Source organism: Hypanus sabinus, chromosome 2 (assembly GCF_030144855.1).
Source record: "Hypanus sabinus isolate sHypSab1 chromosome 2, sHypSab1.hap1, whole genome shotgun sequence".
Lineage (NCBI taxonomy): Eukaryota > Metazoa > Chordata > Chondrichthyes > Myliobatiformes > Dasyatidae > Hypanus > Hypanus sabinus.
In genome coordinates, this window is record NC_082707.1 from 9,102,971 (window position 1) to 9,130,155 (window position 27,185).

General features: G+C 45.2%; 1 protein-coding gene across 1 annotated transcript; it reads right to left on the minus strand.

Moving 5' to 3' along the window:
* Positions 1-900: 900 nt before the first annotated feature.
* Positions 901-20,541, minus strand: ghsra (growth hormone secretagogue receptor a). The gene is made up of 2 exons (XM_059985954.1): positions 19,773-20,541; positions 901-1,292 (listed from the first exon to the last, which is right to left on the minus strand). Exons 1-2 carry the CDS (start codon positions 20,539-20,541, stop codon positions 988-990), a joined length of 1,074 nt encoding a protein of 357 aa, XP_059841937.1. The 3' UTR covers positions 901-987.
* Between the last annotated feature and the right edge of the window lie 6,644 nt (positions 20,542-27,185).

Genomic DNA, 27,185 nt, shown 5'->3' on the forward strand with positions numbered 1-27,185 from the left:
CCCACTCATCAGTGTGTCTTTGGACTGTGGGAGGAAACCGCAGCACCCGGAGGAAGTCCACATGGTCATGGGGAGAACGTACAAACTCCACACAGACAGTGGAGGGAATTGAACCTAAGTCACAGGGGCTAAACCACACCACCCCCAGCTTAGCCACTGAGTGGCCACTTTATTAGGTACACCTGTACACCTGCTCATTAATGCAAAAATCTAATCAGCCAATCATGTGGCATAACTCAATGCATAAAAGCATGCAGACGTGGTCAAGAGGTTCAGTTGTTGTTCAGACCAAACATCAGAATGGGGAAGAAATGTGATCTGAGTGACTTTGACAACAGAGTGATTGTTGGTGCCAGACAGGGTGGTTTGAGTATCTCAAAGACTGATCTTCTTGGATTTTCACACACAACAGCCTCTAGAGTTTACAGGGAATGGTACGAAAAACAGAAAAAAAACATTCAGTGAACGGAGGTTCTGTGAGCAAAAATACTTCGTTAATGAGAGAGGTCAGAGGAGAATGGCCAGACTGGTTCAAACTGAAATTAAGGCAACAGTAACTCAAATAACCACATGTTACGACAGTGAGTGAGTGTGCAGAAGATTATCTCTGAACGCACAACACGTTGAACCTTGAAGTGGATGGGCTACAGCAGCAGAAGACCACAAACATACACTCAGCGGCCACTTTATTAGCCATGAGGTACCTAATAAAGTGGCCACTGTGTGTAGTGTATGTTTGCAACAAAGAACAGTTTGAGAGTTTATAAATGGCCTTGACAGGTAAGGTGATAGAAATCCCTTAGAATTGCAAGGTTTATTTTATTCAGTTGCTGTTGTGCATACAATGACACAACATGACTTGACCAAAACCATGTACGTCCACCCATCCCGCGGCTGACCGCTTTGTCCATCTCACTGAGTCCGCCTTACTATGTGCAGTGAGGTGCACGGACATTGCAGCCTTTCCAACTGGGGGATGTTGCGAGGTCAAGTGCTTCCCGAGGATTCAGTCCAGCTCGGTAAGTTATGGTCCTTGCTTTTTGACAGAGTCCTCCTCAGATCCTGGGTGAGGTGGAACAGCTTGAAGAGAGCCACTCTGTACTTCTTGGACATGACGTTGTAGAGGATGGGGTTGATGGCTGCGCTCAGGTAGAAGAGAACACAGGAGACCAGGTTGCAATACTGGCTGACCCGGTACATGTGCTCAGACCACTCCTCCGAGGCTCTGGAGAAAAGGTATCGCCCAATATGAAACGGCAGCCAGCAAAGAACGAAGGCGAAGATGACCACAGCTGCAAGGGATGAGAGCAGATCAAATTATTTTAATTCTTTAGGGATACAGTGTGGAACAGATCCTTCCAGCCCAACAAGTTACACTGCCCAGACACCCACTTACTTAACCGTAGCCTGACCACACAACTTACAATGCCCAGTTAACCAATTAACCCGTACGTCTTTGGAATGTGGTTGGAAACTGGAGCACCTGGAGGAAATCCACTCAGTCATGGAAAGGACACTTTTGTTATGTTGTCATGAACGGCAAGGTACAACATAATTCGTTGCTCACAGAGTGAACAGTGTAATGAATTTCCTCGACATCATATCAGAGGTTCTGCCCTGGGACCAGCACCAAGAAGGCACAACAGCATCTCTCCTTCCTTCAAAGTTTGCACAGATTCAGCATGCCATCTAAAACTTTGACAAACTTTGGCAGATGCACGGTGGAGAGCATCCTGACTGGTTGCATCACGGCTTGGTATGAAAGCACCGATGCCCAGGAACAGAAAAGTCCACATTAAGAGGTGACACAACCCGTTCCATTACAGGGGAACACTTCTACAAGGAGGAAGGAAACAGCATCCATTATCAAAGACTCCCATCATCCAGGATATGCCCTCTCCTCACAGATACCATCAGTGGCTCAGGAGCTTTGGGTCTCACACCACCAGGCTGAGGAACAATTATTACCCTCCGATGTCGGGCTCCTGAACCTGGGTGGGTAACTTCACTCACCGCGACTCTGAACCCATTCCACAACCTACAGTCTCACTTTCATGGAAACTACAACTTGTGCTCTCAGTATTCATTTATTTACTGTCTCTGTGTGCGTGTGGTGGTTCATTGATTTTAATGTAGTTTTTAAATTTTTCCTGTAAATGCCCGCAAGAAAATGAATCTCATGGTAGGATGTGGTGACATACGTACTTTAATGATACATATTGAACTTTGCCGCAAGTGGATGTGAAGGCCAAGTCTTTATGCATATTTAGGGCTGAGGTTGATTGGTCAGGGCATGAAAGGAGATTGGGGCTGAGAGGGAAAGTGGATCAGCCATGATGAAATGGCAGAGCAGACTTGATGGGCCAAATGGCCTATTTTGGCTCCTGTATCTTACAGAATAAATTGAACGTTGAGCTTTAGTGATAATAAATACAACGGAACAGTACAATCTGAAGCAGCATACACAAAGTGCTGGAGGAAGTCAGGCAGATCTGAGTCTGTCCATGGAGGAAGTCGGGTCCCAGTGTCTGCGAGTCCGCTGGAGGTCGGAGGCCGTGCTTGGGTTAGAGGAATGTGTATGAGAGTGTGGGACTGAGGAATGGGGCTTTGATTACTACCCTCTCTGTGTAAAGAACCTGCCCCTCATGCCACCTTTAAACCTTTCCTTTTAATCTTAAACTCATGTCTTCCGGTTCCACCCTGGGGAAAAGTTGCTGACTGTCCACCCTATCAGTGCCTTGCATAACTCCAAAACTGTCAGTGAGGTCTCCCCTTGGCAGAATGGCTCCAGCGTGCCAAGGGATATGGCAAGCCGGCACTGGGTTCAAACGTCAGGAAGTTAGTTGTAGCTTGTTAGGCTACATCTGGAGGGTACACAGGTGTGGCTGGCCCGGTACAGGATGTCCAGGCTTTGGAGAGGGTGCAGAAGGGATGCTGCCTGGATTAGAGGGTGTGTGCTATAACGAGAGGTTGGACAAACAGATTGTTTTCTCTGCAGCAGCAGAGGCCGAGGGGAGGTCTGATAGCGGTTTATAAGATTATGAGATGCATAGATGGAGTAGATGGGTGGCAGAGTGGAGATATGTTGCTACCAAAGGTGGTATAAGGTGCCCCATCCCTCTGCTAGCCTGCAGGTCACTCTTGGGTGAGGTGTAGCACCAGATTAGCCCCGATCAGGATCATGTGAAGCCACAGAGCACGAGGTGCATGGTCGTAAGAGCAGGCGGTGCATACCGCAAATCCTGGTTATGCGACCACTGACGCCAGGCAGACAATCTCTGAAAAGTATTGATAATGGCTGGCATGAATTGTCTTGTAAAGACTCGGCCCAGAAGAAGGCAACGGTAAGCCACTTCTGCAGAAGAATTTGGCAAGAAATGGTCATGGAACGAGCATGGTTGCCTACGGCACATGACGCAAACCACATAGGAATGAGATAGAGTACAGAGAACAGTTTTTTCCCAGGTAAAAATGTCTAACACCAGAGAGCATTTAATGCACGAGGGGGTAATTTCAAAGGAGAAGTGAGGGGCGTTTTTTCACACAGAGGGGTGGGTGCCTCGAATGCGTTACCTGGGGTGGTGGTGGAGGCAGAAACATCAGAGACTTTTAAGAGGTGTTTAGACAGGCTCATGAATGTGAGGAAAATGGAAGGGTATGGACATTGTGTAGGCAGAAGGGATTAGTTTTGTTGGCCAATTGATTACTAATTTAATTGATTTAGCACAGCATTGTAGGCCGAAAGGCCTGTTCCTGTGGTACTGTTCTATGTTCTATGTCCGACCTTACCTTACGCTCTACCTCCTAATCCAGCCCCCGGCAACTACGTTCCATCAACCAGAAAAAGTGGGATCTCCCAGTGGCCACCCATTTCAATTTTATTTCCCATTCCCATCTCTTGACTTTCCAACATGTCAGTCGATGGCCTCCTCTACTGTTGTGATGAGACCACAGGAGTACAACCTTATATCCTGTATGGGTAGCTTCCAACCTGATGTCTTGAACATAGATTTTGGTAAATTGTCCCCCTCACCGCTTCACCATTCCCCAATTCTGTTGCCCTCTCTCACCTTATCTCCTTATCTCCTTACCTGCCCATCACCTCTCTCTGGTGCTCCTCCCCCTTTCCTTTTTTTCCATGGTTTCCTACCCTCTCCTATCAGATTCCCCCTCCTCCAGCCCTTTATCTCTTTCACCAATCAACCTCGCAGCTCTTTAGTTCACCCCTCCCCCTCTCCCGGTTTAACCAATTACTGACCAGCCTGTCCTTTCTACTGTCATATATCTAGACATATCAGAATGGGAATGGGACATGTGGCCATGGATAGAAATATCAGAATGGGAATGGGATCTCCCAGTGGCCACACATTTTAATTCGGATCTCCCAGAGGCCACACATTTTAATTTCACACCCCATTCCCATTCTGATATGTCTATCCATGGCCTCCTCTATTGTCAAAATGAATCCAAACTCAGGTTGGAGGAACAACACCTTATATACCGGCTGAGTAGCCTCCAACCTGATGGCATGAACATTGACTTCTCTAACTTCCGTTAATGCCCCTCCTCCCCTTCTTACCCAATCCTTGTCATATTTAGTTGTTTACCTGTTCTCCATCTCCCACTGGTGCTCCCCCTCTTTCTTTCTCCTGAGGCTTCCCATTCCATGATCCTTTCCCTTCTCCAGCTCTGTATCACTTTTGCCAATCACCTTTCCAGCTCTTAGCTTCATCCCACCCCCTCTGGTCTTCTATCATTTCGCATTTCCCCCCCTCCCCCCACTACTATCAAATCTCTTACTATCTTTCCTTTTGGTTAGTCCTGACGAAGGGTCTCGGCCCAAAACGTCGACCGCACTTCTCCCTATAGATGCTGCCTGGCCTGTTGTGTTCCACCAGCATTTTGTGTGTGTTGTTGATTCAAACTGGTTGCTGATTGAGAACAAAGAGCCATAAATTACCGATTGTCACTTGCTGGGAAGAGGGCAGTAATAAATGGATGCTGGCCTGGAGCAGAGTCAATAAAAAGGTGTTAAGGTCAGGCACATGTCCTACAGGCAAGGACACCGGAGTGCAATCTTTGAATTGGTCGGAAATAAATATAAAAACAGGTGCTTCAAGTGTTTTGGCAGCAGTAACTCTGTTGGAGACCAACTATCACGGATGTGAGTCGCCCCACGGTCATGTGGAGATTCAAAACGGGACTATGAAGAACATATGGCCAGCAGCAGAAATTCATTTTTAATGGCTAATATATTCTCTGTTCTCTGACTGTTCATGGAAGGTCAGGAAAACTTAGTTAGTTTGTATGTAGGTGTTGGTTGTGTAAGTTCACGTGCCCTTCCGTGGAGACAGTACAGGTGCCTGTCGGTAAACACAGATCTTTCTGTGCCTCGCTGATTATTATTACAATGGTAGATCTGTGTAACAAATAATTCGTCCTTGATCATAATTCATTGTGTCAGCTGCTTTTGTTTCCCTCTGGCAATTCCCTCTTGTTAAGTTCTCACAAATTTCCAGGGCAACTCCCTGCACCCTACCACTATTAGCCTCACCCCTTTTGGCTGCCAGAGACAATTAAACCCAGCACTGGAACGTCAAAGAGTGCAATGGCGCAGAAACAGTCCCTTCAGCCCATCTAGTCTGTGTAAACTATTACTCTCCCAAATCCCATCAACATGCATCGGGACCATATCCCTTCGTGCCCCTCCCGTCCATGTAACTACCCAAATTCCTCTTAAATGCTGACATCGAACCTGTGTCCACCACTTTCACTGGCAGCTCGTTTAACACTTTCACAACCCTCTGAGTGAAGAAGTTTCCCCTCAAGTTCTCCTCAAACAGTTCACCTTTCACCCTTAACCCATGACCTCCAGTTATAGTCCCACGCAACCTCAGTGGAAAACAACCTACTTGTGTTTATCCTACCTGTACCCTTCTAATTTTGTCTACCTCTACCAAATCTCCCCTCATTCTCCTGCACTCCAGGGAATGAAGTTTAACCTATACAAACTTTTCCTTTAACTCAAAGTTCAAAGTAAATGTATTATCAAGGTATGTATATGTCACCATACACAACCCTGAATGGTCTTCCGATCTCAGCAACATCCTTGTAAAGAAAATATTTCAGATTAATTCCAGACCATTAGATAAAACCAGTAAACAATGCAAAATTACTGAGGGATAAAGTGTACACTTTAGTGAACATCTATTTCCAGAATTCTGTTCTTACATTACGGAATTTTGGCAAAATCCCAAAGATTTTCCATTAGAACCCATTAGTATTCGTAACAGTGGCCACAAAACAAGTCTGTGCACCCAAGGGTTACTGTTGCTTTAAGTGGCTTACCATTAACCCTTCAAATTTCTCCAGCCATCTCCCAGACCACGCCCCATTTATATTCTTCATTCATGGATCCTGGTATGAACAGAGCGGCCCTCACACATGCCTGAACAAGTAAGTTAGCAAAGAACTGCTTAAGCCTATCCGGTCTGGTTGCCAGAGCAACAAATATCAAATTTGGAATCGATTCGCTCACTCAAAAGGCAGGTTTTAAAGATGGTTTTAAAAGAGGAGAGGTTCTGGCAGGGAAATCCAGAGCTCAGAGTACAGGACGTGCAAGGGGTTGGAAAGGAAGGATTGTGTGTGTGTGTGTGTGTGTGTGTGTTCGAATTGAGATGAGGAGGAACGTCTTTAGCCAAGGAGTGATGAATCTGTGGGGTTTGTTGCCAAGTGCAGCTGTGGAGTCCAAGCTATTGGGTATATATAAAGCAGAGGTTGATAGCTTCTTGATTAGTCAGGGAATGAGGGGTTATAGGGAGAGGGCAGGAGAGTGTGGCTGAGAGGGAAGATGGATCAGCCATGGCAGAATGGTGGAGTAGACTAGGTGGGCTGAATGGCCTCATTCTGTTCCTACAGAATGGACATAAATCCAAACTATGTAAAAAGCTATGCTACATACTTATATTATTGATTTTTATTATTATTGTGTTCTTAATCTTCAGGCAGTTCCTTTCTAACTTATTACCTATTTGTTCAGGCATGTGTGAGGGCCACTCTATTCACACCAGGATCCATGAATGAAGAATATAAATGGGGTGTGGTCTGGGAGATGGAACTTTGAAGGGTTAATGGTAAGCCACTTAAAGCAACAGTCACCCTTGGGTGCATAATCCCAGAAGACCAAAGAGATCATTGTGGACTTCAGGCATGCTAGGAGCCACACTCACGTCCCCATCTACATCAACACAGCTGTAGTGGAGCGTGTATCAAGCTTCACATTCCTTGGTGTCCATATTTCCAAGGATCTCACCTGGTCCCTGAACTCCTCCATCCTGATCAAAAAGGTGCAACAGTGTCTTTATTTCCTGCAGAGCATCAAGAAAGCTCACCTCTGTCCCAGGATACTGACGGACTTTTACCGCTGTACCATTGAGAGCATACTCACCAACTGTCTCTCAGTGTGGTATGGCAATTGTCCCGTATCCAACCGCAAAGCACTCCAGTGGGTGGTGAAAACTGCCCAGCGGATTATCGGCACCCATTTGCCCACCATTGAGAACACCCACCATAAACGCTGCCTGGGCAGGGCAAAAAGCATTATCAAGGATGCATCTCACCCTAACCATGGACTTTTTACTCTCCTCCCATCCAGTAGGCGCTACAGGAGCCTCCGCTCCCACACCAGCAGGCACAGGAAGAGCTTCTTCCATGAGGCTGTGACCCTGCTGAACCTCACATCACAGTATTGCACCCATATTGTACTATCCCAGTACTTTTATATTTGTGTGCTGTAGCACTTTTTATTTGCAGTTATTTTGTAAATAACACTATTCTTTGGCATTTCTGGTTAGCTGCTAACTGCATTTCATTTGCTTTGTATCTGTACTTGGCACAATGACAATAAAGTTGAATCTAATTTAATCTATTCTAATCTTATTGTGTTTTTTTGTGTGGTATCAGGTCTGGAGTAACAATTATTTTGTTCTTTCTAATCTGACCTCTTTTACTAACAAGGCAGTTTTTCCACAGAACTGCTGCTCACTGGATTTTCCTTTTTGTTTTTTACACCATTCTCTGTAAACTCCAGGGACTGCTACGTGTGAAAATCCCACAAGATCAGCAATTTCTGAGATACTCAAACCACCCTGTCTGTCACCAATAATTATTCCACAGTCAAAGTCACTTAGATCACATTTCTTCCCCATTCCGATGTTTGGTCTGAACAACAACTGAATCTCTTGACCATGTCTGCATGCTTTCATGCATTGAGTTGCTGCCACATGACTGGCTGATAAGAGATTTGCATTAATAAGCAAGTGTACAGTGTACCTAATAAAGTGGCCGCTGATGTATTCTAATTTGTTTTGATTTGCTAGGGAAATTGTTAATTGAAAATTTATCTTCCTCCTGGACTCTAAGTTCTGCAGTTGTATCTTGCCAGTATGCAGATTGTGATAAATATCATTTTAGCCCTGCATAGACTACATCCTAATTAAATTGGATATACTGTTTACAAGATATTCTGTTATGACAGGGCTAATCCTGTTTAAATATCTCCCACCAGTATAAATGGACCCTTTTAAGTTCTCTGCTCTTAGTTTCGGCTTTTCAGTTTCCTCGTATAAACATCAAGAGAAAGAGGGAAAGTAAGGGTATGGAATAAGGGTAGATCCATACAGGATGGAAACATGCCCTTCGGCCCAATGGGTCCGTGCTAAACAAGATTCCCATCTAAGCTAGTCCCATTTGTCCACATTAGGTCTGTCTTCCTGTAAGCTTTTCTTATCCATGTACTGGGGTCAATTTCAACATTAAAGATAATCCAGCACACGGTCTCCCAAGTCCCTTTGCACCTCTGATTTTTGTATTTTCTCTCCATAGTCTACACCCTTATTCCTTCTACCACATTACTCCATCTGCCACCTCTTCATCCATTCCTCCAGTCTCTCAGCCCTGATTCCTCAACACTACCTGCCCCTCCCTCCACCTATCTTCACATCGTCTGCAAAATTGGCCACAAAACCATCAATTTCCGTCATCCAAATCACTGACATACAACATGAAAATATGCAGTTCCAACACAAACTCCTGTGGAACACCGCTGGCAGATAATCAGAAAAGGCCTCCTTCATTCTCACTCAGTGCCTCCTGCTAATCAGCCACTGATTTAACCAACTTTTCTGTAATACCATGGGCTCTTGTTAAGCAGCCTCATGTGCAGCACCTTGTCAAAGGCCTTCTGCAAATCCAAGTAACTAACATCCCCTGACTCTCCTTTGTCTATCCTGCTTGTTATTTCCTCAAAGAATTCCAAAAGATTTGTCAGGCAAAAATTTTCCCTTGACTGCACCTAAGAGGTAACTACCTCCCTGTATGTCCTGTCAACCAGCCCTTAGCCTCCAGAACGAGCAGCCAGCAGATGTGTTAGATACGGGTGTGAGTTCAACACTTAAGAGACATTTAGATAGTACATGAATGGGAAATGAATGGAGGGCTCTGAACCAAGTGCAGGTCATTGGAACTATGGTTCAGTACAGACTAGATGGGCTGAAGGGCCTGTTTCTGTGCTGTAATGGTCTATGGCTCTATGACTCTGCCTGTCCAAGTACCTTGTGAGTAGGCTGTAGAAGAGGCTTAGCAGGGTGCTGCCTGGATTAGAGCACATGCGCTGTAACCAGAGGCTTAGCAGGGTGCTGCTGGATTAGAGCACAGGTGCTGTAACCAGAGGCTTAGCAGGGTGCTGCCTGGATTAGAGCACATGCGCTGTAACCAGAGGCTTAGCAGGGTGCTGCCTGGATTAGAGCACATGCGCTGTAACCAGAGGCTGGACAAACGTGTTGTTTTCTCTGGAGCGGCAGAGACTGAGGGGAGATCTGATAGAGGTTTATAAGACAATGATAGGCATAGATAGAGCAGACAGAGAGTATATCTTTTTCCCAGGGTTCAAATGCCTAATACCAGAGGGCATGCAGTTAAGGTGAGAGGGGGAATTTTAAAAAGACATCTGAAGGGGAAGTTTTTTTTGAACAGAAGGTCCAACAAAGAGTAATGGATTGGGACCAGACATGTTCTCGATATAAGTTGTTATTTATGTATTATTATTATTTCTTTCGATTTTATATTTGCATGATTTGTTGCCTTTTGCACACTGGTTGAATGTCCAAGTTGGTCTGGTCTTTCATTGATTCTGTTATGGTTACTATGCTATCGATTCACTGAGTGTGTCCACAAGAAAGTGAATCTCAGGGTTGTATATGGTGACATGTATGTACTTTGATAATAAAGGTGCTTTGAACTTTGACTCTGATTCTGCTCAGAGGCGGAAGGGATAAGATTGGTGTGTATATGGAAAAGAAAATTTGAAAATATTTAGAGGTTGAGATCATGAGAAGACCTTCAATGAATATCATTAATAATCACTGAAATTTATGAATGTCAGAAGAAAGAAAATTCATTGTTGATGCTAGTAACAGTCTCCCTTTATAATGAACGAGACCAAGCAGAGTGTAGTGAGAGGTATTTTGACCTTTCAATTAAGTCTTTCTCCATGGTATTTATAGTTCAACCATCTGGGAGAATTCCTGACACAATGAATGAGCTGTCAAAGGATACTTCAAAGAATCAGATTACTGCAGAAAATTACAGGACAGAGAAAGGTTAACCAAGATCCCCGAACAATGGGGCTTTCTGCAAATGTATATAGCAAAGGTGAACAATCAAGGTTAGAAATGCTGGTTGTTTTTGGAGAAAAGGGAATGAAGAACTGTTTCCCATGCGTGGCTTTAAACTTGGGATTCCTTACAAGGGAACCACAGTTTCAAAGCTCAAAACAAGTTTACTATCAAAATACTTACATACAGAGACCACTTTATTAGTTACAGGAGTTACCAAATGCAGTGGCTGCTGAGTGTATGTTTGTGGTCTTCAACCATACCCCATCCACTTCAAGGTTCAATGTGATGTGTATTCAGAGATGCTGTTCTGCACACCACTGTTACTGTCACTTTTCTGTCAGCTTTAACCAGTCTGGCCAGTCTCTTCTGACCTCTCTCATTAACAAAGCTTTCTTTGCCCACAGAACTGGTGCTTTTGTTTTTTTGCACCATTCTCTGTAAACTCTAGAGGCTGACGCCTGCAAAGATCTCAAGAGATCAGCAGTTTCTGAGATACTCAAACCACCCCATCTGGCACCAACAATCATTCCACAGTCAAAGTCACTCAGATCACATTTCTTCCCCGTTCCGATGTTTGGTCTGAACAACTGAACCTCTTGACCATGTATGATGCATTTCTGCATTGAGTTGCTGCCACATGATTGGCTGATTAGATATTTGCATTAACAAGCAGGTGTGCTAATGAAGTGGCCACTGAGTGTAAATGTCACCTGAGGTTCATTTTCTTGCAGGCATTTACAGCTGAACAAAGTCATACAACAATCAATGTGCAACGGAAAGCAAGTTGCACAAATACAAAAAATAATGATAATGAATAATTAGTAGTGAGTTGTAGAGTCATTGAAAGTGAGTCCATCAGTTGTGGAATCTCTTCAGTGTTGAGCTGAGTGAAGTTATGATTGGTCCTAACTCTCTAATTTGACACTCTCTGGCTCAGCACCCATCAGCTCCCATGGATGCCAGACTAGAGCCTTTGAGAATCAGAATCAGGTTTATTATCACTGACATCTGCCAAGAAATTTGTTGTTTTGAGGCAGCAGGACAGTGCAAGACATAAAAGAATAATATAATTCAGAGATACTGCACGGTGACAGGCCCTTGCAGGCTAACAAGGCCGTGCTACCAAATTACACCCATGTGACCAATTAACCTACTAACAGAATCAGAATCAGGATTAATAACACTTCATTTGTTGTTTCATGGCTGCAGTACATTGCAATGCATATAAAAACTATAAATAAGTACAGATACATAAAAATGCAAAATGAGAGCAAAGAAAAGTGAGCAAAAAAAACTTGTACGTCTTTGGAATGTGGGAGGAAACCCATGTGGCATGGAGAGAATGTACAAACTCTTCACTGACAGTAACGGAATTGAACCTGGATTGCTGGTGTCGTAATAGTGTTGTGCTAACCGCTATGCTACCATGCTGCCAAATTTACAAAAATAAATAAAAAGTGCAAAAAACAATGGAATAACAAGGTAGTGTTGATGGGTTCATGGACTATTCAGAAATCTGATGGCAGTGGAGAAGAGGCTGTTCTTAAAATGATGATTTTGGACCTTCAGGTTCCTGATGTGTTCATATTCAACCTGTAGTACAACTACTTCCTCGGAAGAACTGTCTTCTTGGCCTGACCCATGTCGAGTATTTCCAGGGAGGGAAAATAAAGGAGATCTTTGACCTGAAATATTAATTGTCTCTTTCTCCACGGATGCTGCTCGACCTGCTGATTGTTTCCAGTATCTTCTATTTCTCAGATTTTCATCCACATTTGGAGTATTGTGTGCGATTCTGATTGCCCTATTGCAGGAGGGATGTGAGGGGTTGAGGCTTTGGAGAGGGTGCAGAAGAGGTTCACCAGGATGCAGCCTGGATTGGGGAAAGACGTAACGAGAGGTTGGACCAACTTGGATGTCCTCTCTGGAATGGCAGAGGCTGAAGGGGAGACCTGATAACTCTACTTGGGCCACATCTGGATTATTACACTGAGTTCTGGTCACTCGTCGATAAAAAGAATGTGGAGGCATTGGAGAGGGTGCAGAAAAGCTTCGCCAGGATGCCGCCTGCATAGAGGTTGGATAAACTGGGATTGTTTTCTTTGGAGTGGCAGAGGCTGACGGGAGATCGGATAGAGGTTTACAAAATTATTCCACATAGATCACTTCCAATTCTTCCATCCTATATTCCATCTGCCCACTTAGTTAGGTTGGTACAGATTGTAAAAGTATGGGAGCCACACATTGGGACATATGATGCTCACCTAGTCAACGTGAGGAGGAATTTCATTATTCATACATTTTATTTTATGCCCAAATGTATTTAAAATTATATACTTCAGAAGTATATAAAATTATGAAAAATATACATTCAGTGGCCTCTTTATTAGGTACACCTGAACACCTGCTCATTAATGCAAATATCTGATCAGTCAATCATCTGGCAGCAACTCAATGCATAAAAGCATGCAGACATGGTCAGGAGGTTCAGTTGTTGTTCTGACCAAATAGCAGAAAATGTGACCCAAGTGACTTTAACCATGGAATGATTGGTGCCAGATGGGGTGGTTTGAGTATCTCAGAAACTGCTGATCTCCTGGGGTTTTCACACACAACAGTCTCCAGAGTTCACAGAGAATGGCACAATAAATAAAATCATCCAGTGAGTAGCAGTTCTGAGATCAAAAGTCCTCTTGTTAATGAGAGAATGGCCAGACTGTTCGAGCTGACAGGAAGATGACCGTAGCTGAAATAACAAGGTGTTATATCAGTGGTGTGCAGAATCTCTGAACGCACAACATGTCGATCCTTGAAGTGGATGGGCTACAGCAGCAGAAGACCATGAACAGACACTCAGCGGCCACTTCATTCGGTGCAGGGTGTACATAATAAAGTGGCAAATGAGTGTCAATAGGGTAGATAGAGTCTGTTTCATGAGAATAAAATGTCAAATAATTGTTAGAGAGGTGTAGCCCCTCTGGTGAAGGGGCTCCTAGTGTCCATTTGGGGCAGCTCACTTACGTTTGGTCCCCATCAGGCGTTCAGCTCTAAGTAGCTTTTTGCATGTTTGGGCCTGTACTGTGTTGCCATGTTCCGTGTTGTAAGTTCTATGTCGCATGCCCTGGATCAGTGTAGAGGGATCTCTAGTCTGTATCTAAGTCATACTGTCCTTGCCCTGACTGTGAGTGTTGGATCAGCGTGGACTGAGCTCTCTTTGCCCGAGTGGGCTCAAACACTACTGACCAAGATTCTTCCAAGCCAACATTTTTTTAACCTCAAGAAAAAAATACACAAAAATCATTAAAGTTTACAAGGATCAACACAGGGACAGATGGCTGGCTACAATGTGGACAATAATTTCCATTGGTTAAATACAGTTTAAATTCACAGGAAGATTTCTTTCCACATAATTTGAACAGTCACATACTGTCTCTAAATGCAAAGGAAGTCCTGCAAAATTGTGATCTTCTGGAAAGACTTAAATATTTGGATGTTTTGCTGAGGACATTTTGCATAACGATGTAGGACCATAAGACTATAAGATATAGGAGCAGAGTCAGGCCATTCAGCCCATCAAGGCTGCTCTACCATTCCATCATGGCTGATTTATTATCCCTCTCATCTGCACACCCTTACTTATCGAGAATCTATCAACCTCCACTTTAAATATACTCGGTGACTTGGCTTCCAGAGCTGTCTATGTCAATGAATTCCACAGATCACCACCCTCTGTTCCAAATGGCTGTCCCTCTATTCTGACTCTGTGCTTTCTGGTCCTAGACTCTCCCGCTACAGGAAACATCCTCTCCTCATCCACTCTATCTAGGCCTTTCATTATTCAATGAGATCACCCCTCATTCTTCAAAACCCCAGACCAGAGTAATCAAACACTCCTCATACATTAACCCTTCCATTCCTGGGATTATTCTCCTGATCTTCTTCCTGGTTACCTAGGATACTATACATTATGATGTTGGGACATGCAGCCCTTGTGCTCATCTTTCCCCTCTCCATCTCCTGCAATTCCAAATCCCTTGAAGTCTCTCTCCATTCTTCAGTCCAACCTCTCTGTGGCAGTGGGCAGCCTACTTCCATCTCTTCCTGTGTGATTGAGCTCCCCATTCCCGCCTTAGAAGTCATAGGTTAAAGGTGAAAGATTTAAGGGGAATTTTGTTCTACTGCCTGGGGTAGACAGAGTGTAGCTTTTTCCCAGGGTTGGAATGTCTAACACCAGAGGATGTGCATTTAAGGTGAGGGGGGTAATTTCAAGGGAGATGTGAGAGGCAGGTTTCTTACACAGAGAGGGGCGGGTGGCCGGAAAGAGCTGCCTGGGGAGGTGGTAGAAGCAGCAACATTGGGGAGTTTTGCAATTATTGATTTTGCAATACAGAGAGGAGTCGGCCCTACCAGCCCTTGGAGCCATACTGCACTAACAACCCCCAACAAACCCGATTAACCTTAGCTTAATCTTGGGACAATTTCACAACGGCTAATCTTCTGAGCTGGTAGGTCTCTGGACTGTGGGAGGAAGCTCCTAGCGCTCGGGGAGTTTCCACACATTCCATAGGGACTGCGAACAGCATCAGGATTGAACTGTGGACCTGGAATACCTCCAGCTGGAATAGCACGGTGCGAACCGCTAAGCCCATGGTAAGAGGTGTTTAGATAGGCACGTGAATGGAAGGACGTGGACATTGTGTAGGCAGAAGGGATGAGTTTAGTCAGCCATTTGATTACCAGTGTAATTGGTCAGCACAGCACTGTGGGCTGAAGGGCCTGGTCCTGTGCTGTACAGTTCGAGGTTTATTTACGATTGGGGCACAGTATAGAATGGGCCTTCTAGCCCTTTGAGCCAAGGGGAAGGAACTCTTTACACCTCCTTTGAGAAAGACATATCTCCACTCCACCACCCAACATCAAGTACAAAATAACTGTTACTCCAAATCCGATGCAGCACAAACAACACAATGTAAAAAACACAATAATAAAAAAAGAATAAATATAAATACGTAAGATAGTTCATACGTCCATAAAGTAACACTAGGCACAGGAGTGTCTGTACATAAGGTGACTAACAGGAAATGGTAAAGGAATTGGGGGTGGGTTGGTAGGTGGAGGTATTGATCAGCCTTCCTATTTGGGGTAAGTAAATATTTTTGAGTCTGGTGGTCCTGGTGTGGCACGGGTGGAGATGTGTCTCTACCAAAAGAGGTGTAAGGTGCTCCTCCCCTCCGCTAGCCAGCAGGTCACCCTTGGGCAAGGTGTACCACCTGCTTAGCACCACCCCACCGCCTCCCGGAGCCGGGTCACGTGAAGCCATGGGAACAGGTGGAGCATGTCACGAGTCCTGGTTATGCGACCACCATTGCCAGGCAGACAATCTCTGAAGAGTATTGATAATGGTTCCGGTCACTGACCGGATGAAGACAATGGCAGACTCTTCAGTAGAAAAATTTGCTAAGAGCAATCATGGTGTGATTTGTCCCTTGGTTCCAGAGGAACGATGTTTCATTTAGCTGTATTAAACTTTCATTAAACTTGTCTTGTCACCTTGTGGGTAGTGAGGCAAGTTAGCATTACAGCTCAGGGCGTTGTAGTTCAGAGTTCAGTCCTGGTGTTCTCGGTAAGGAGTCTCTGTACATCCTCTGCGTGGGTTCTCTCCGTGTGCTCCGGTTTCCTCCCACAGTCCAAAGACGTACTGGGTAAGTTCATTGGTCTTTGTTCCATGATTAGATTAGGATTTAATCAGGGCTGTCGGGTGTCACTGGACGCTGGGGCTCGAAGAATTAGAGGGGCCCACTCTGCACTGTATCTCCAAATAAAAAATAAATAAACTTGAAATTTAAAGGGGATCAGCTGCCAGTGCGGGTGGTGCATGCGAGCTCAGTTTCAATGTTTAAGAGAAGGATGGATAGGTACGTGGACGGTAAGGATATGGAGAGCTTTGGTCGTGGTTCAGCTCAATGGGAGTATGCAGTGTAAAATGGCTCAGTATGGACCCAATGGGCCAAAGGGCCTGTTTCTGTGCTGTACTCTTCTATGACTCTATAAAGGGTAGGCGATGACTCTACTAGAACCTAGTATGGTCTCACTCGGTCAAACATCCTCTTTGAGTTTCATAACAATTCTATGATCTGATTCTTTTCTGTATTTATTAGAACTGAGAGCAATCTAATTGTTTCTAGAGTTACACAGCCTTTAAAACAGTCTGCACTTAGAATCACATTTCAGAATGTCACTTCAGGGAATTAATCTTTTAGTTTGAAGTCTCTAAAGTTCCCATTATGAAGTCAGCTCTGCGACCGATGCTTAGAGACCAGGAGTAGAACTTTCCTGTGGCCATTCACGCACAGGGCTACCTCATGAAGAAGTGTTCAGTCGTACCTTACAGAAAAGACTCAAGGTCCCACAGTGAATAAAACTGCACCCTTCAATCCTTGTAAGAGCGAATGTACCTCAGAATGCACTTCACAGGCTGTGTGAAGTTTGGAACTTCATAGAAGACACTCAAAGCTGCTACACAGGTTGACTCTGGTTAAAGAGGCGTATAGTGCATTGGTCTTCATCAATCATGGGATTGAGCTCAAGAGCCGAGAGGTAATGTTGCAGCTATATAGGACCCTGGTCAGACCCCACTTGGAGTACTGTGCTCAGTTCTGGTTGCCTCACTACAGGAAACCATAGAAAGGGTGAAGAGGAGATTTACAAGGATGTTGCCTGGATTGGAGAGCATGCCTTATGAGAATAGGTTGAATGAACTCGGCCTTTTCTCCTTGAAGCAACAGAGAATGAGAGGTGACCTGATAGAGGTGTATAAGATGATGAGAGACATTGATCGTGCGGATAGTCAGAGACTTTTTCCCAGGGCTGAAATGGCTAGCATGAGAGGGCACAGTTTTAAGGTGTTTGGAAGTAGGTACAGAGGAGATATCAAGGGTAAGTTTTCTACGCAGAGAGTGGTGAGTGCGTGGAATGGGCTGCCAGTGACGGTGGTGGAGGTAGATATGATAGAGTATTTTTAGAGACTCCTGGACAGGTACATGGAGCTCAGAAAAATAGAGGGCTATGGGTAACCCTACGTAATTTCTAAAGTTAGTACATGTTTGGCACAACTTTGTGGGCTGAAGGGCCTGTACAGTGCTGTAGGTTTTCTATGTTTCTAAAATAAAACAATGCCACATAGGAGAAGACCCTTTGACTCATAAAGACTGTGCCCAGCATAGTGCAAATTGAATTAATGCTTCACATTGCTCCAATCCCTGAAATTCACCTGAAAGCACTTTGATTACTACCACTGTATTGTACCCACCATCACGGAGGAGGTTCAGGAGCCTGAAAACACACATTCAATGTTTCAAGACCAGCTTCTTCCTCTCCACCATCAATTTTTGAGTGGACAATGAACACTACCTCACTATTTTCTTCTCTTTTTTTGCTCTGTTATATATATTTCTATTGTAATCTATAGTTTTTATTATTATATACTGCAATGTACTGCCGCCACAAAACAAAAAAATTCACGACATACGCCAGTAAGGATTCTGACGCCCCAGGCAGCTCATTCCAAGTACCCGTCACTCTCCGCGAGAAAGGTTTGGGGCCACACTCTGTCAAGGCACTAGTGACCCTGGTACCATCCTGGCAATGAGCTGTCTGTAAGGAGTTTGCATGTTCACCTCATGACCAAGTGGGTTTCCTCCCGGTGCTCCAGGTTTCTCCCGCATTGCAAAGACGAATTGGCTACTCGGTCAATTGTTCATGTGGTCCCTTATCTAAGAAAGGACGTGCTGGCATTGGAGAGGGTTCAGAGGAATTTCTCTAGAATAATTTCAGGAATGAAGGGGTTAACATCTGAGAGAGTTTGATGGCTCTGGGCCTGTACTTGCTGGAGTTTAGAAGAATGAGGGGAATCTCATTGAAACCTACTGAATCCTCTCCACATCCACTCTATCAATTCACCTTTTACTATTCGATAGTTTTCAATGAGATCCTCCCTTATTCTTCTAAACTCCATTGAGTAAAGGCCCAGAGCCATCAAACACTCCTCAGATGACAACTGAGAACCTCTTTTGAACCCTCTCTAATGTCAGAGCATCCTTTCTTAGTTAAGAGGCCTAAAATTGCTCACAATACTCCAAGTGACCTTCAGATCACTAGACCAATGCCTTAACCACTTGGCCACATGCCAACATGGGTGTACCAAAAAGAATTATTGTAGGATTAGTGTAAATGGGGACTGGATAGATAGCATAGGCCAGCTGGGCCAAATGGCCTGTTTCAGTGCTGTATGACTGTGACATTCTATGATGCCATTCTGAACAGTTTGTTGAGCTGAATTGCAAGGGGAACCGAGAAAAGAGTATGGACACAGAGTACAAACGCAAGAGATTCGGCAGATGCTGGAAATCCAGAGCAACACACACAAGCTGCTGGAGGAACTCAGCAGGTCTCAGATAGCACAGCCCGTCAAACCTTGAAGTGGATGGGCTATAGCAGCATGCACTCGGTGGCCACTTTATCAGGTGAAGGAGGTACTGAAAGAAGTGGCCAGTCAGTGCAGAGTGAACAAAGCGCTTCCTTCTGAGAATCTACAGTTATGTCTAAGGAGGATGGTATAGGTCTCCACAGTGTCTGATCGGTGTCACTGGAAGGAGAGTCTCCGGTAAAGTTCTCTCACTATGACCTTTTTATTTATTTATTGAGATACAGCGCAGAATAGGACCTTCCAGCCTTTCGAGCCACACTGCCCAGAAACCACTGATTTAATCCTAGCCTAATCACGGGACAACATACAATGACCAACACATGTGGACTGGGGGATGAAACCGGAGCACCCGGGGGAGAAACACGTGATCACCAGGAGAACGTACAAACTCCTTCAAACAGCGGTGGGAATTGAACCCAGGTTGCTGGAACTGTAAAGCATTGTGCTAACCACTACACTACCATGCTGCCTGATCTCCTGATCTTCTCCTGATCTTATTTCATTGACTATGGTGAACAACAGCCCCATCATTTGTGAACACTTTGGTTCATGTGGAAGTTCCAGAGAGAGGGACAGAGGGATTGAGAATAGATAGACTGAGATCAGCTCACCCAACATCTTCACTGTCTGCTTGTTGCTCTTCTCCCTGTTGCTAATGTTGGATGCCAAGTCAACTCTCCTCTGCCTCCAGAGCTTCTTCCCGATTAGGCTATAAAAAACTGACAGGCAAAAGACAGGCAAGAAGAAAAAGGAGGTGGAAACCCAGACCATGGTGTTGAGAAGGCCTGATTCATGGGCATAGTCTGTTGGCTTGCACTCGCTGGTCAGAAGGTGGTCAGTCCCATTCTCAACCTCTACGCCAACCAGGATGAAGATGGGTCCGGCACAGGCGAATGCCAAGGACCAGAGGAAGAAGATGAGCACCTTGACTCTACCTTTGGTGATGACCATCTTGGCCTGGAGTGGGAAGCAGATGGCAAAGTATCTCTCCACACTCAGAGCAGTGATGCTGAGGATCGTGGAATAGGTGCAGCTCTCACTCACAAACTGGAAGAGCTTACAGAGCAAATCTCCAAAAATCCACGGTCTCTCTTTCCACATGCGGTACAAATCCAAAGGCATGCAAAGAAAAATGAACAAATCTGAGAGAGCCATGCTAGACAGATGGAAGTTGGTAGTGGTCCTCATGTCCTTGAACTTCAGCACAATCAGGATGGTCAAAACGTTGCCGCTAATCCCTATCAACGCCAGCAGAACACAAGCGGTGGTGACCAAGGTCAGGATGGGGGTGGAGAAGAGGTTAATGTCATAATCCAAGTAGTCCACAGTGTACAGGCTGCAGTTCTGGGTGCAGTTCATGGTGGCCAAATGGTTGAACATGGCTAGTCTCCAGTCTAGGAAGTGAGATCGCAGAAGTATGTCTCCGTGGTGTCAGACTGAATAATGGCTGACAGAGAGGTACCTCACCATCACAGCAGCCAAGGCGAGTCAGAATGGTGCAGGAGTTTGAAGATATAGAGTGCTGAGACATCCAAAAGCCCAGAGTCCGGACTCCCAACCTACAATGCAAGAGAAGGAGAAGTTTAGCAGGTGCAGAAAGACCATGTGGTGGTCTCTCTGAGAGCATATCTGCTGAGTCTCCCCCTCCCCCACCACCCCTCTCAATCTCTCTGTCTCTCTCTCTCTCTGTCTCTCAATCTTTCTCTCTCTGTCTCTCTCTCTCTCAATCTCTCTCTCTCTGTTTCTCTCTCTCAATCTCTCTCTCTCTCTCTCTCTCCCTTTTTTGACATTCTATGCATATCAAAAGGGCAGTGTTGTGAAAGATATGGGGGATTTCTATATGCAAGGAGATTGAGAAAATCATGTGGGGGAATTTCTAGGATGTCTACAAGATGGAGCAGCTCATAGTTGAGCCCACTGGGGGATCAGCTATTTTGGATTGGGTCTTGTGCAATGAATGGGAACTGATTAGCGAGCTTAAGGTAAAAGTATCCTCAGGGACAAGTGATCAAATTCACCATGAAATTCAAGAAGGAGAAGCTAAAGTCAGATGTTGCAGTATTACGGTGAAGTAAAGAGAATTATAGTGGCATGAGAGAGGAGCTGGTCAGAATTGATTGGAAAAGAACCCTGGCAGGGATGCTGGCAGAACAGCAATGGCTGGAATTTCTGGAAGAAATTCGGAAGGCACAGGATATGTACATCACAAAGAGAAAGAAGTATTCTAAAGGCAAAGTGACATAACCGTGGCTGACAAGAGAAGTCAAAGCCAACATTAAAGCTGAAGGGAGAGCAATAGTAAAGTTTACTGGGAGTCAGAGAACTGGGAAGCTTTTGAAAACCAAGTGAAGGCAACTAAAAAAGTCATAAAGAAGGAAAAGATGGAATATGAAAGTAAGCTAGCCAATAATATTAAAGAGGATACCAAACATTTCTTCAGATACATAGAGTGTAAAAAAAGAAGTGAGAGTGGATATTGGATTGCTAGAAAATGATGCTGGAGAGGTAGTAATAGAGGGACCAAGGAAGTGGCCGATCCATTGACTAAGTATTTTGCATCAGTCATCATTATGGAAGTCACTTGCACTATGCCAGAAGTTTGAGAGTGTCAGGGATCAGAAGAGTGTGAAGTTGTCATTACTATGGAGAATGTTCTTGGAAAACTGAAAGGTTTGAAGGTAGATAAGTCACCTGGACCAGATGGTTTACATCCCAGGGTTCTGAAAGAAGTGACTGAAGAGATTATGGATGCATTAGTAGTGATCTTTCAAGAATCAATTAATACTGGCATAGTTCTGGAGGAATGGAAATTTGCAAATGTCACTCCACTCTTCAGGAAGGGAGAGAGGCAGGAACAAGGAAATGATAGGCCAGTTAGTCTGACCTCAATGGTTGAGAAGCTGTTGGAGAAGATTGTTAAGGATATGGTTTCAGGGTACTTGGAGGCACATTATAAAATAGGCCAAAGTCAGCATGGTTTTCTCAAGGAAAAATCTTGCCTGACATATCTGTTGGAATTCTTTGAAGAAATAACAAGCAGAATAGACAAAGGAGAATCGGTGGAAGTTGTGTAATTGGATTTTCAGAAGGCCTTTGAAAGTGCCACACATGAGGCTACTTAACAAGTTAAGAGCCGATGGTACTACAGGAAAGATAGACATGGTTAGAGCATTGGCTGATTGGCAGGAGGCAGCGAGTGGGAATAAAAGGAGCCTTTTCTAGTTGGCTGACAATGACTAGTAGGGGATCTGTGTTGGGACCGATTCTTTTTATACTACAAACCCCATTTCCAGAAAAGTTGGGATATTTTCCAAAATGCAATAAAAATAAAAATCTGTGATACGTTAATTCGTGTGAACCTTTATTTAACTAACAAAAGTACAAAGAAAAGATTTTCTATGGTTTTACTGACCAACTTAATTGTATTTTGTAAATATACAAAAATTTAGAATTTGATGACTGCAACACACTCAACAGAAGTTGGGACAGAGGCATGTTTACCATTGTGTTACATCACCTTTCCTTTTAATAACACTTTTTAATCATTTTGGAACTGAGGATACTAATTGTAGTAGATTTGCAATTGGAAATTTTGTTCATTCTTGCTTGATATAAGACCTCAGCTGCTCAACAGTCCGTGGTCTCCGTTGTCTGATTCTCCTCTTCATGATGCACCATACATTTTCAATAGGAGATAGATCTGGACTGGCAGCAGGCCAGTCAAGCACATGCACTCTGTCTACAAAGCCACGCTGTTGTAGCCCGTGCAGAATGTGGTCTGGCATTGTCCTGCTGAAATAAGCATGGACGTCCCGGGAAGAGACGTTGCCTTGATTGCAACATGTCTCTCTAAAATCCTAATATACACCTCAGAGTCAGTGGTAGCTTCACATACATGCAACTCACCTATGCCGTGGGCACTGATGCAGCCCCATACCATCACAGATGCTGTCTTTTGCAGCTTTCGCTGATAACAATCAAGATGGTCGTTTTCATCTTTGGCAAGGAGAACTCAACGCCCTTTTTTTTCCGAAAACTAGCTGAAATGTGGACTCATCTGACCACATCACATGGTTCCACAGTCTTTCAGTCCATCTGAGATGAGCTCAGGCCCAGAGAACTCGCTGGCGTTTCTGCATAGAGTTGATGTATGGCTTCCTCCTTGTGTACTATAGTTTCAAGGTGCATTTCTGGATGCAGCTACAGACTGTGTTAAGTGACAATGGTTTTCCGAAGTACTCCCGAGCCCAGGTGGCTATAATTGTCACAGTAGCATGACGGTTTCTTAGGCAGTGCCGCCTGAGGGCTCGAAGATCACGCGCATTCAACAGTGGTTTCCGACCTTGCCCTTTACGCACTGAGGTTTCTCTGAATTCTCTGAATCTTTTCACATTATTTTGTACTGTAGATTTTGAAAGACCTAAATTCTCTGCAATCTTGCATTGGGAAATGTTCCTTTTGAACTGACTAACAATTCTCTTATGAATTTTGGCACAAAGGGGTGAGCCACGACCCATCCTTGCTTGCAAAGACTGAGCCTTTGATGGATGCTACTTTTATACCCAGTCATGATACCTCAACTGCTACCAATTAGCCTACTTAATGTGGAGTCTTCCAAACTGGTGTTACTTGAATATTCTGTGCACTTTTCAATCTTATTTTAACTCTGTCCCAACTTTTGTTGAGTGTGTTGCAGCCATCAAATTCTAAATTTGTGTATATTTACAAAATACAATTAAGTTGGTCAGTAAAACTACTGAAAATCTTTTCTTTGTACTTTTGTCAGTTAAATAAAGGTTCACGTGAATTAACATATCACAGATTTTTGTTTTTATTGCATTTTGGAAAATATCCCAACTTTTCTGGAAATGGGGTTTGTATATATCAATGATTTGGATGACAGAATTGTAGGGTTTGTGTCCAATTTTGGTGATGATACAAAGATAGGTGGAGCAGCAAGTAGTTTCGAAGAAGTAGAGAGACTACAGAAAGACTTGGGCAGATTAGGAGAATGGGCAAAGGAGTGGCAGATGGAGCACAGTGTTGGGAAGTGTATGGTCATACAGTTAAGTAGAAGAAATGAAAGGTTTGACTGAATGGAGAGAAAATTCAATCTGAAGCACAAAGGGACATGGGAGTCCTTGTGCAGCATTCCCTGAAGGTTAATTTGCAGATTAAGTTGGTGGTGAGGAAATCAAATGTGATGTTAGTATTCATTTCAAGAGGTCTAGAATATAAAGGCTCGCATGCAGCAGCATCACAGACACTTAGCATCGGATAGGCAAACCTCACAAGGAAGCCTAAATAAAGCTTAAATTTTACACAATTTTACAACACATTTAGAACCAGAAAGATGTCTGTTTCACTGCAGTGATTGCAGTGCTGGTGTTCTAAGCTGCAGTGATCAGAGCTGGGTGGTTCAGGAACCCAATGGTTGAAGGGCTGTTCAGTGTTCTGCGCTTCCTGCTCGATGGCAGCTGCGAGAAGATGGGGTGGCCCAGGCGATGCACATTACCTTCTCGAGGCAGCACCTCCTGTAGATACTACCAATAGTGGGGAGGGACGTGCCTGTGACATATTAGGCAGAGCTTTACGTTTCTGCACATTTGGTTTGCCATAGCAGACTGGACACTTTCAACAATTCATCTGAGGAGCTGAACCTCAACCGTCTAAGAAAGTAAAGATGCTGGCATGATTGCATTGACGTGTTGGGCCCACAGATCTCTATCTCCAATTGTTTCTCTCTCTTCCCGTCTCCCCCTCTCTCCCCCTCTCCCTCCCTCTCCCTCTCACCCCTCTCCCTCCCTCTCCCTCCCTCTCTCCCCTCTCCCTCCCTCTCACCCCTCTCTCCCCCTCTCTCCCCCTCTCCCTCCCTCTCCCTCTCACCCCTCTCCCTCCCTCTCTCCCCTCTCCCTCTCTCTCCCTCCCTCCCTCTCCCTCCCTCTCTCCCCTCTCTCTCCCTCTCTCCCTCTCTCTCCCTCTCTCCCCCTCTCACCCCTCCCTCCCCCTCACCCCTCTCTCCCCCTCTCTCCCCTCTCCCTCTCTCTCCCTCCCTCCCTCTCCCTCCCTCTCTCCCCTCTCTCTCCCTCTCTCCCTCTCTCTCCCTCTCTCCCCCTCTCACCCCTCCCTCCCCCTCATCCCTCTCTCCCCCTCATCCCTCTCTCCCCTCTCCCTCCCTCTCCCTCCCTCTCACCCCTCTCTCTCCCCTCTCACCCAAACCTTTTCTTCTTATTGCTACTCAATCATTCATTCCTTCCTTCTCTGCCTCTTTCTACCCCTTCCCTCTTCCACCCTTCCCTTCCTCTTCCAATCCCACCTCTCTCTCCCTCACTCTTTTTCTCCCTTCCACTCTTTCTCTCTCTCACTTTCTCTCCTCCTCTTTCTGCCTCCCTCTCTTCTCTCTCCCTTTCTCTCTTTCTTTTCCTCTCTTTCTCTCACCCTTTTCTCTTTCCCTTTCTCTCTCCTTCCCTCTTCCTCCTTCTCTTTCTGTCTCTTTCCTCTCTTCTTCTTTCTCTCCCCATCCTTTCTTTCTTTCTTTTTCTTTCTCTCCCTCCCTCTCTTCCTTTCTCCCCTACCTCTATACTCTCTCTATCTCTCATTTCCTCCCTCTTTCTTTCTCTCTCCCTCCCCTTTCTTACTTCCTTTCCTTCTCTCTTTCCCTTTCTCTCTCCTTCCCTCTTCCTCCCACTCTTTCCTCTCCCTTCCTCTCTCTCTTTCCCTCTCTCCTCACCTCTCTATCCTTCCCTCACTCCTCTCGTTTTCTCTCCCCATTTTTCTCTCTCTTCCACCTCTATACTCTCTCTATCTGCATCCCATTCTCTCTTTCCCTCACACTTTCTCTCTCTCCCCACCTTTCTTTCTCCCCCTCTCTCTCTACCTCTTTCTCTCCTCCTTCTCACTCCCTTTGCCTCTCTTCCCCTCTCTCTCTCCTTTTCTGTTTCCAGCACCCCCCTTTCCAGCGATTCATTTCTTCCCCCTTCTCTCCCTGGTGCAAAACATTTTCTTCCAAATTCTATTTCTGCTTTCAGGGTCAGAGTGGGGAGGTGCAGAGCCTCTCAAAGCCCAGAACACATTCTGCGTTTGTAAAGGAAGAACCTGACTACACGGTTAAATATACACAGATCTCTCTACAGAGGTGTACTCCCATATTGAGGGAGAGGGAGACGGGGAAGGAAATAGAGGAGGGGAGAGAGTGAGGGAGAGGGAGAGGTGGGGAAGGAGAGAGATAGAGAGATGCAGAAGGGGGTATGGAAAGAGAGACCAAGTAAGGGTGAAAAAAGTGGGTTGGATTTGGAGAGAGAAAGAAAAGAGAGGCGAAGGGAAAGGAGGAGGAGAGGGGGATGAAAGAGGATATAGGAGGGAGAGAGAGGGATGAGAGAGAGCATGGGGAGGGAGAGAGGGGGATGAGAGAGGGCACAGGGAGGGAGAGGGCAAGGGGAGGGAGAGGTGATGGAGGGGAGAGAGAGGGCATGGGGAGGGAGAGAGGGGGATGAGAGTGGGCATGGGGAGGGAGAGAGGGGGATGAGAGCAGGCACGGGGAGGGAGAGAGGGGGATGAGAGAAGGCACGGGGAGGGAGAGAGGGGGATGAGAGCAGGCACGGGGAGGGAGAGAGGGGGATGAGAGCAGGCACGGGGAGGGAGAGGTGATGGAGGGGAGAGAGGGCATGGGGAGGGAGAGAGGGGGATGAGAGCAGGCACGGGGAGGGAGACTGCGAAAGAGTGGGAGAGGTGAGAAAAGGGGAGAGAGATGGGGATGGGAGTTGGGGAGAAAAGATGGGAGGGTTTAGAGACAGAGGGAAGAGGTGAGAGAGAGGAAGAGAAAAAAAGGGAGGAGAGGGGTCAGGAACAGAAACAGACGTGGAGATGCATAGAAAGAGGGAGGACAGGGAGAGGCATCAAGCAAGAGTGAATGAACCCTGGTGGATCTGGAGAGAGAAACACGAGGTAGAATGAGAGAGAGGGTGAGAGAGAGAGAGAGGGAAAGAGAGGATTACCAAGCAAGACAGAGTAAACAGGGATGGAGA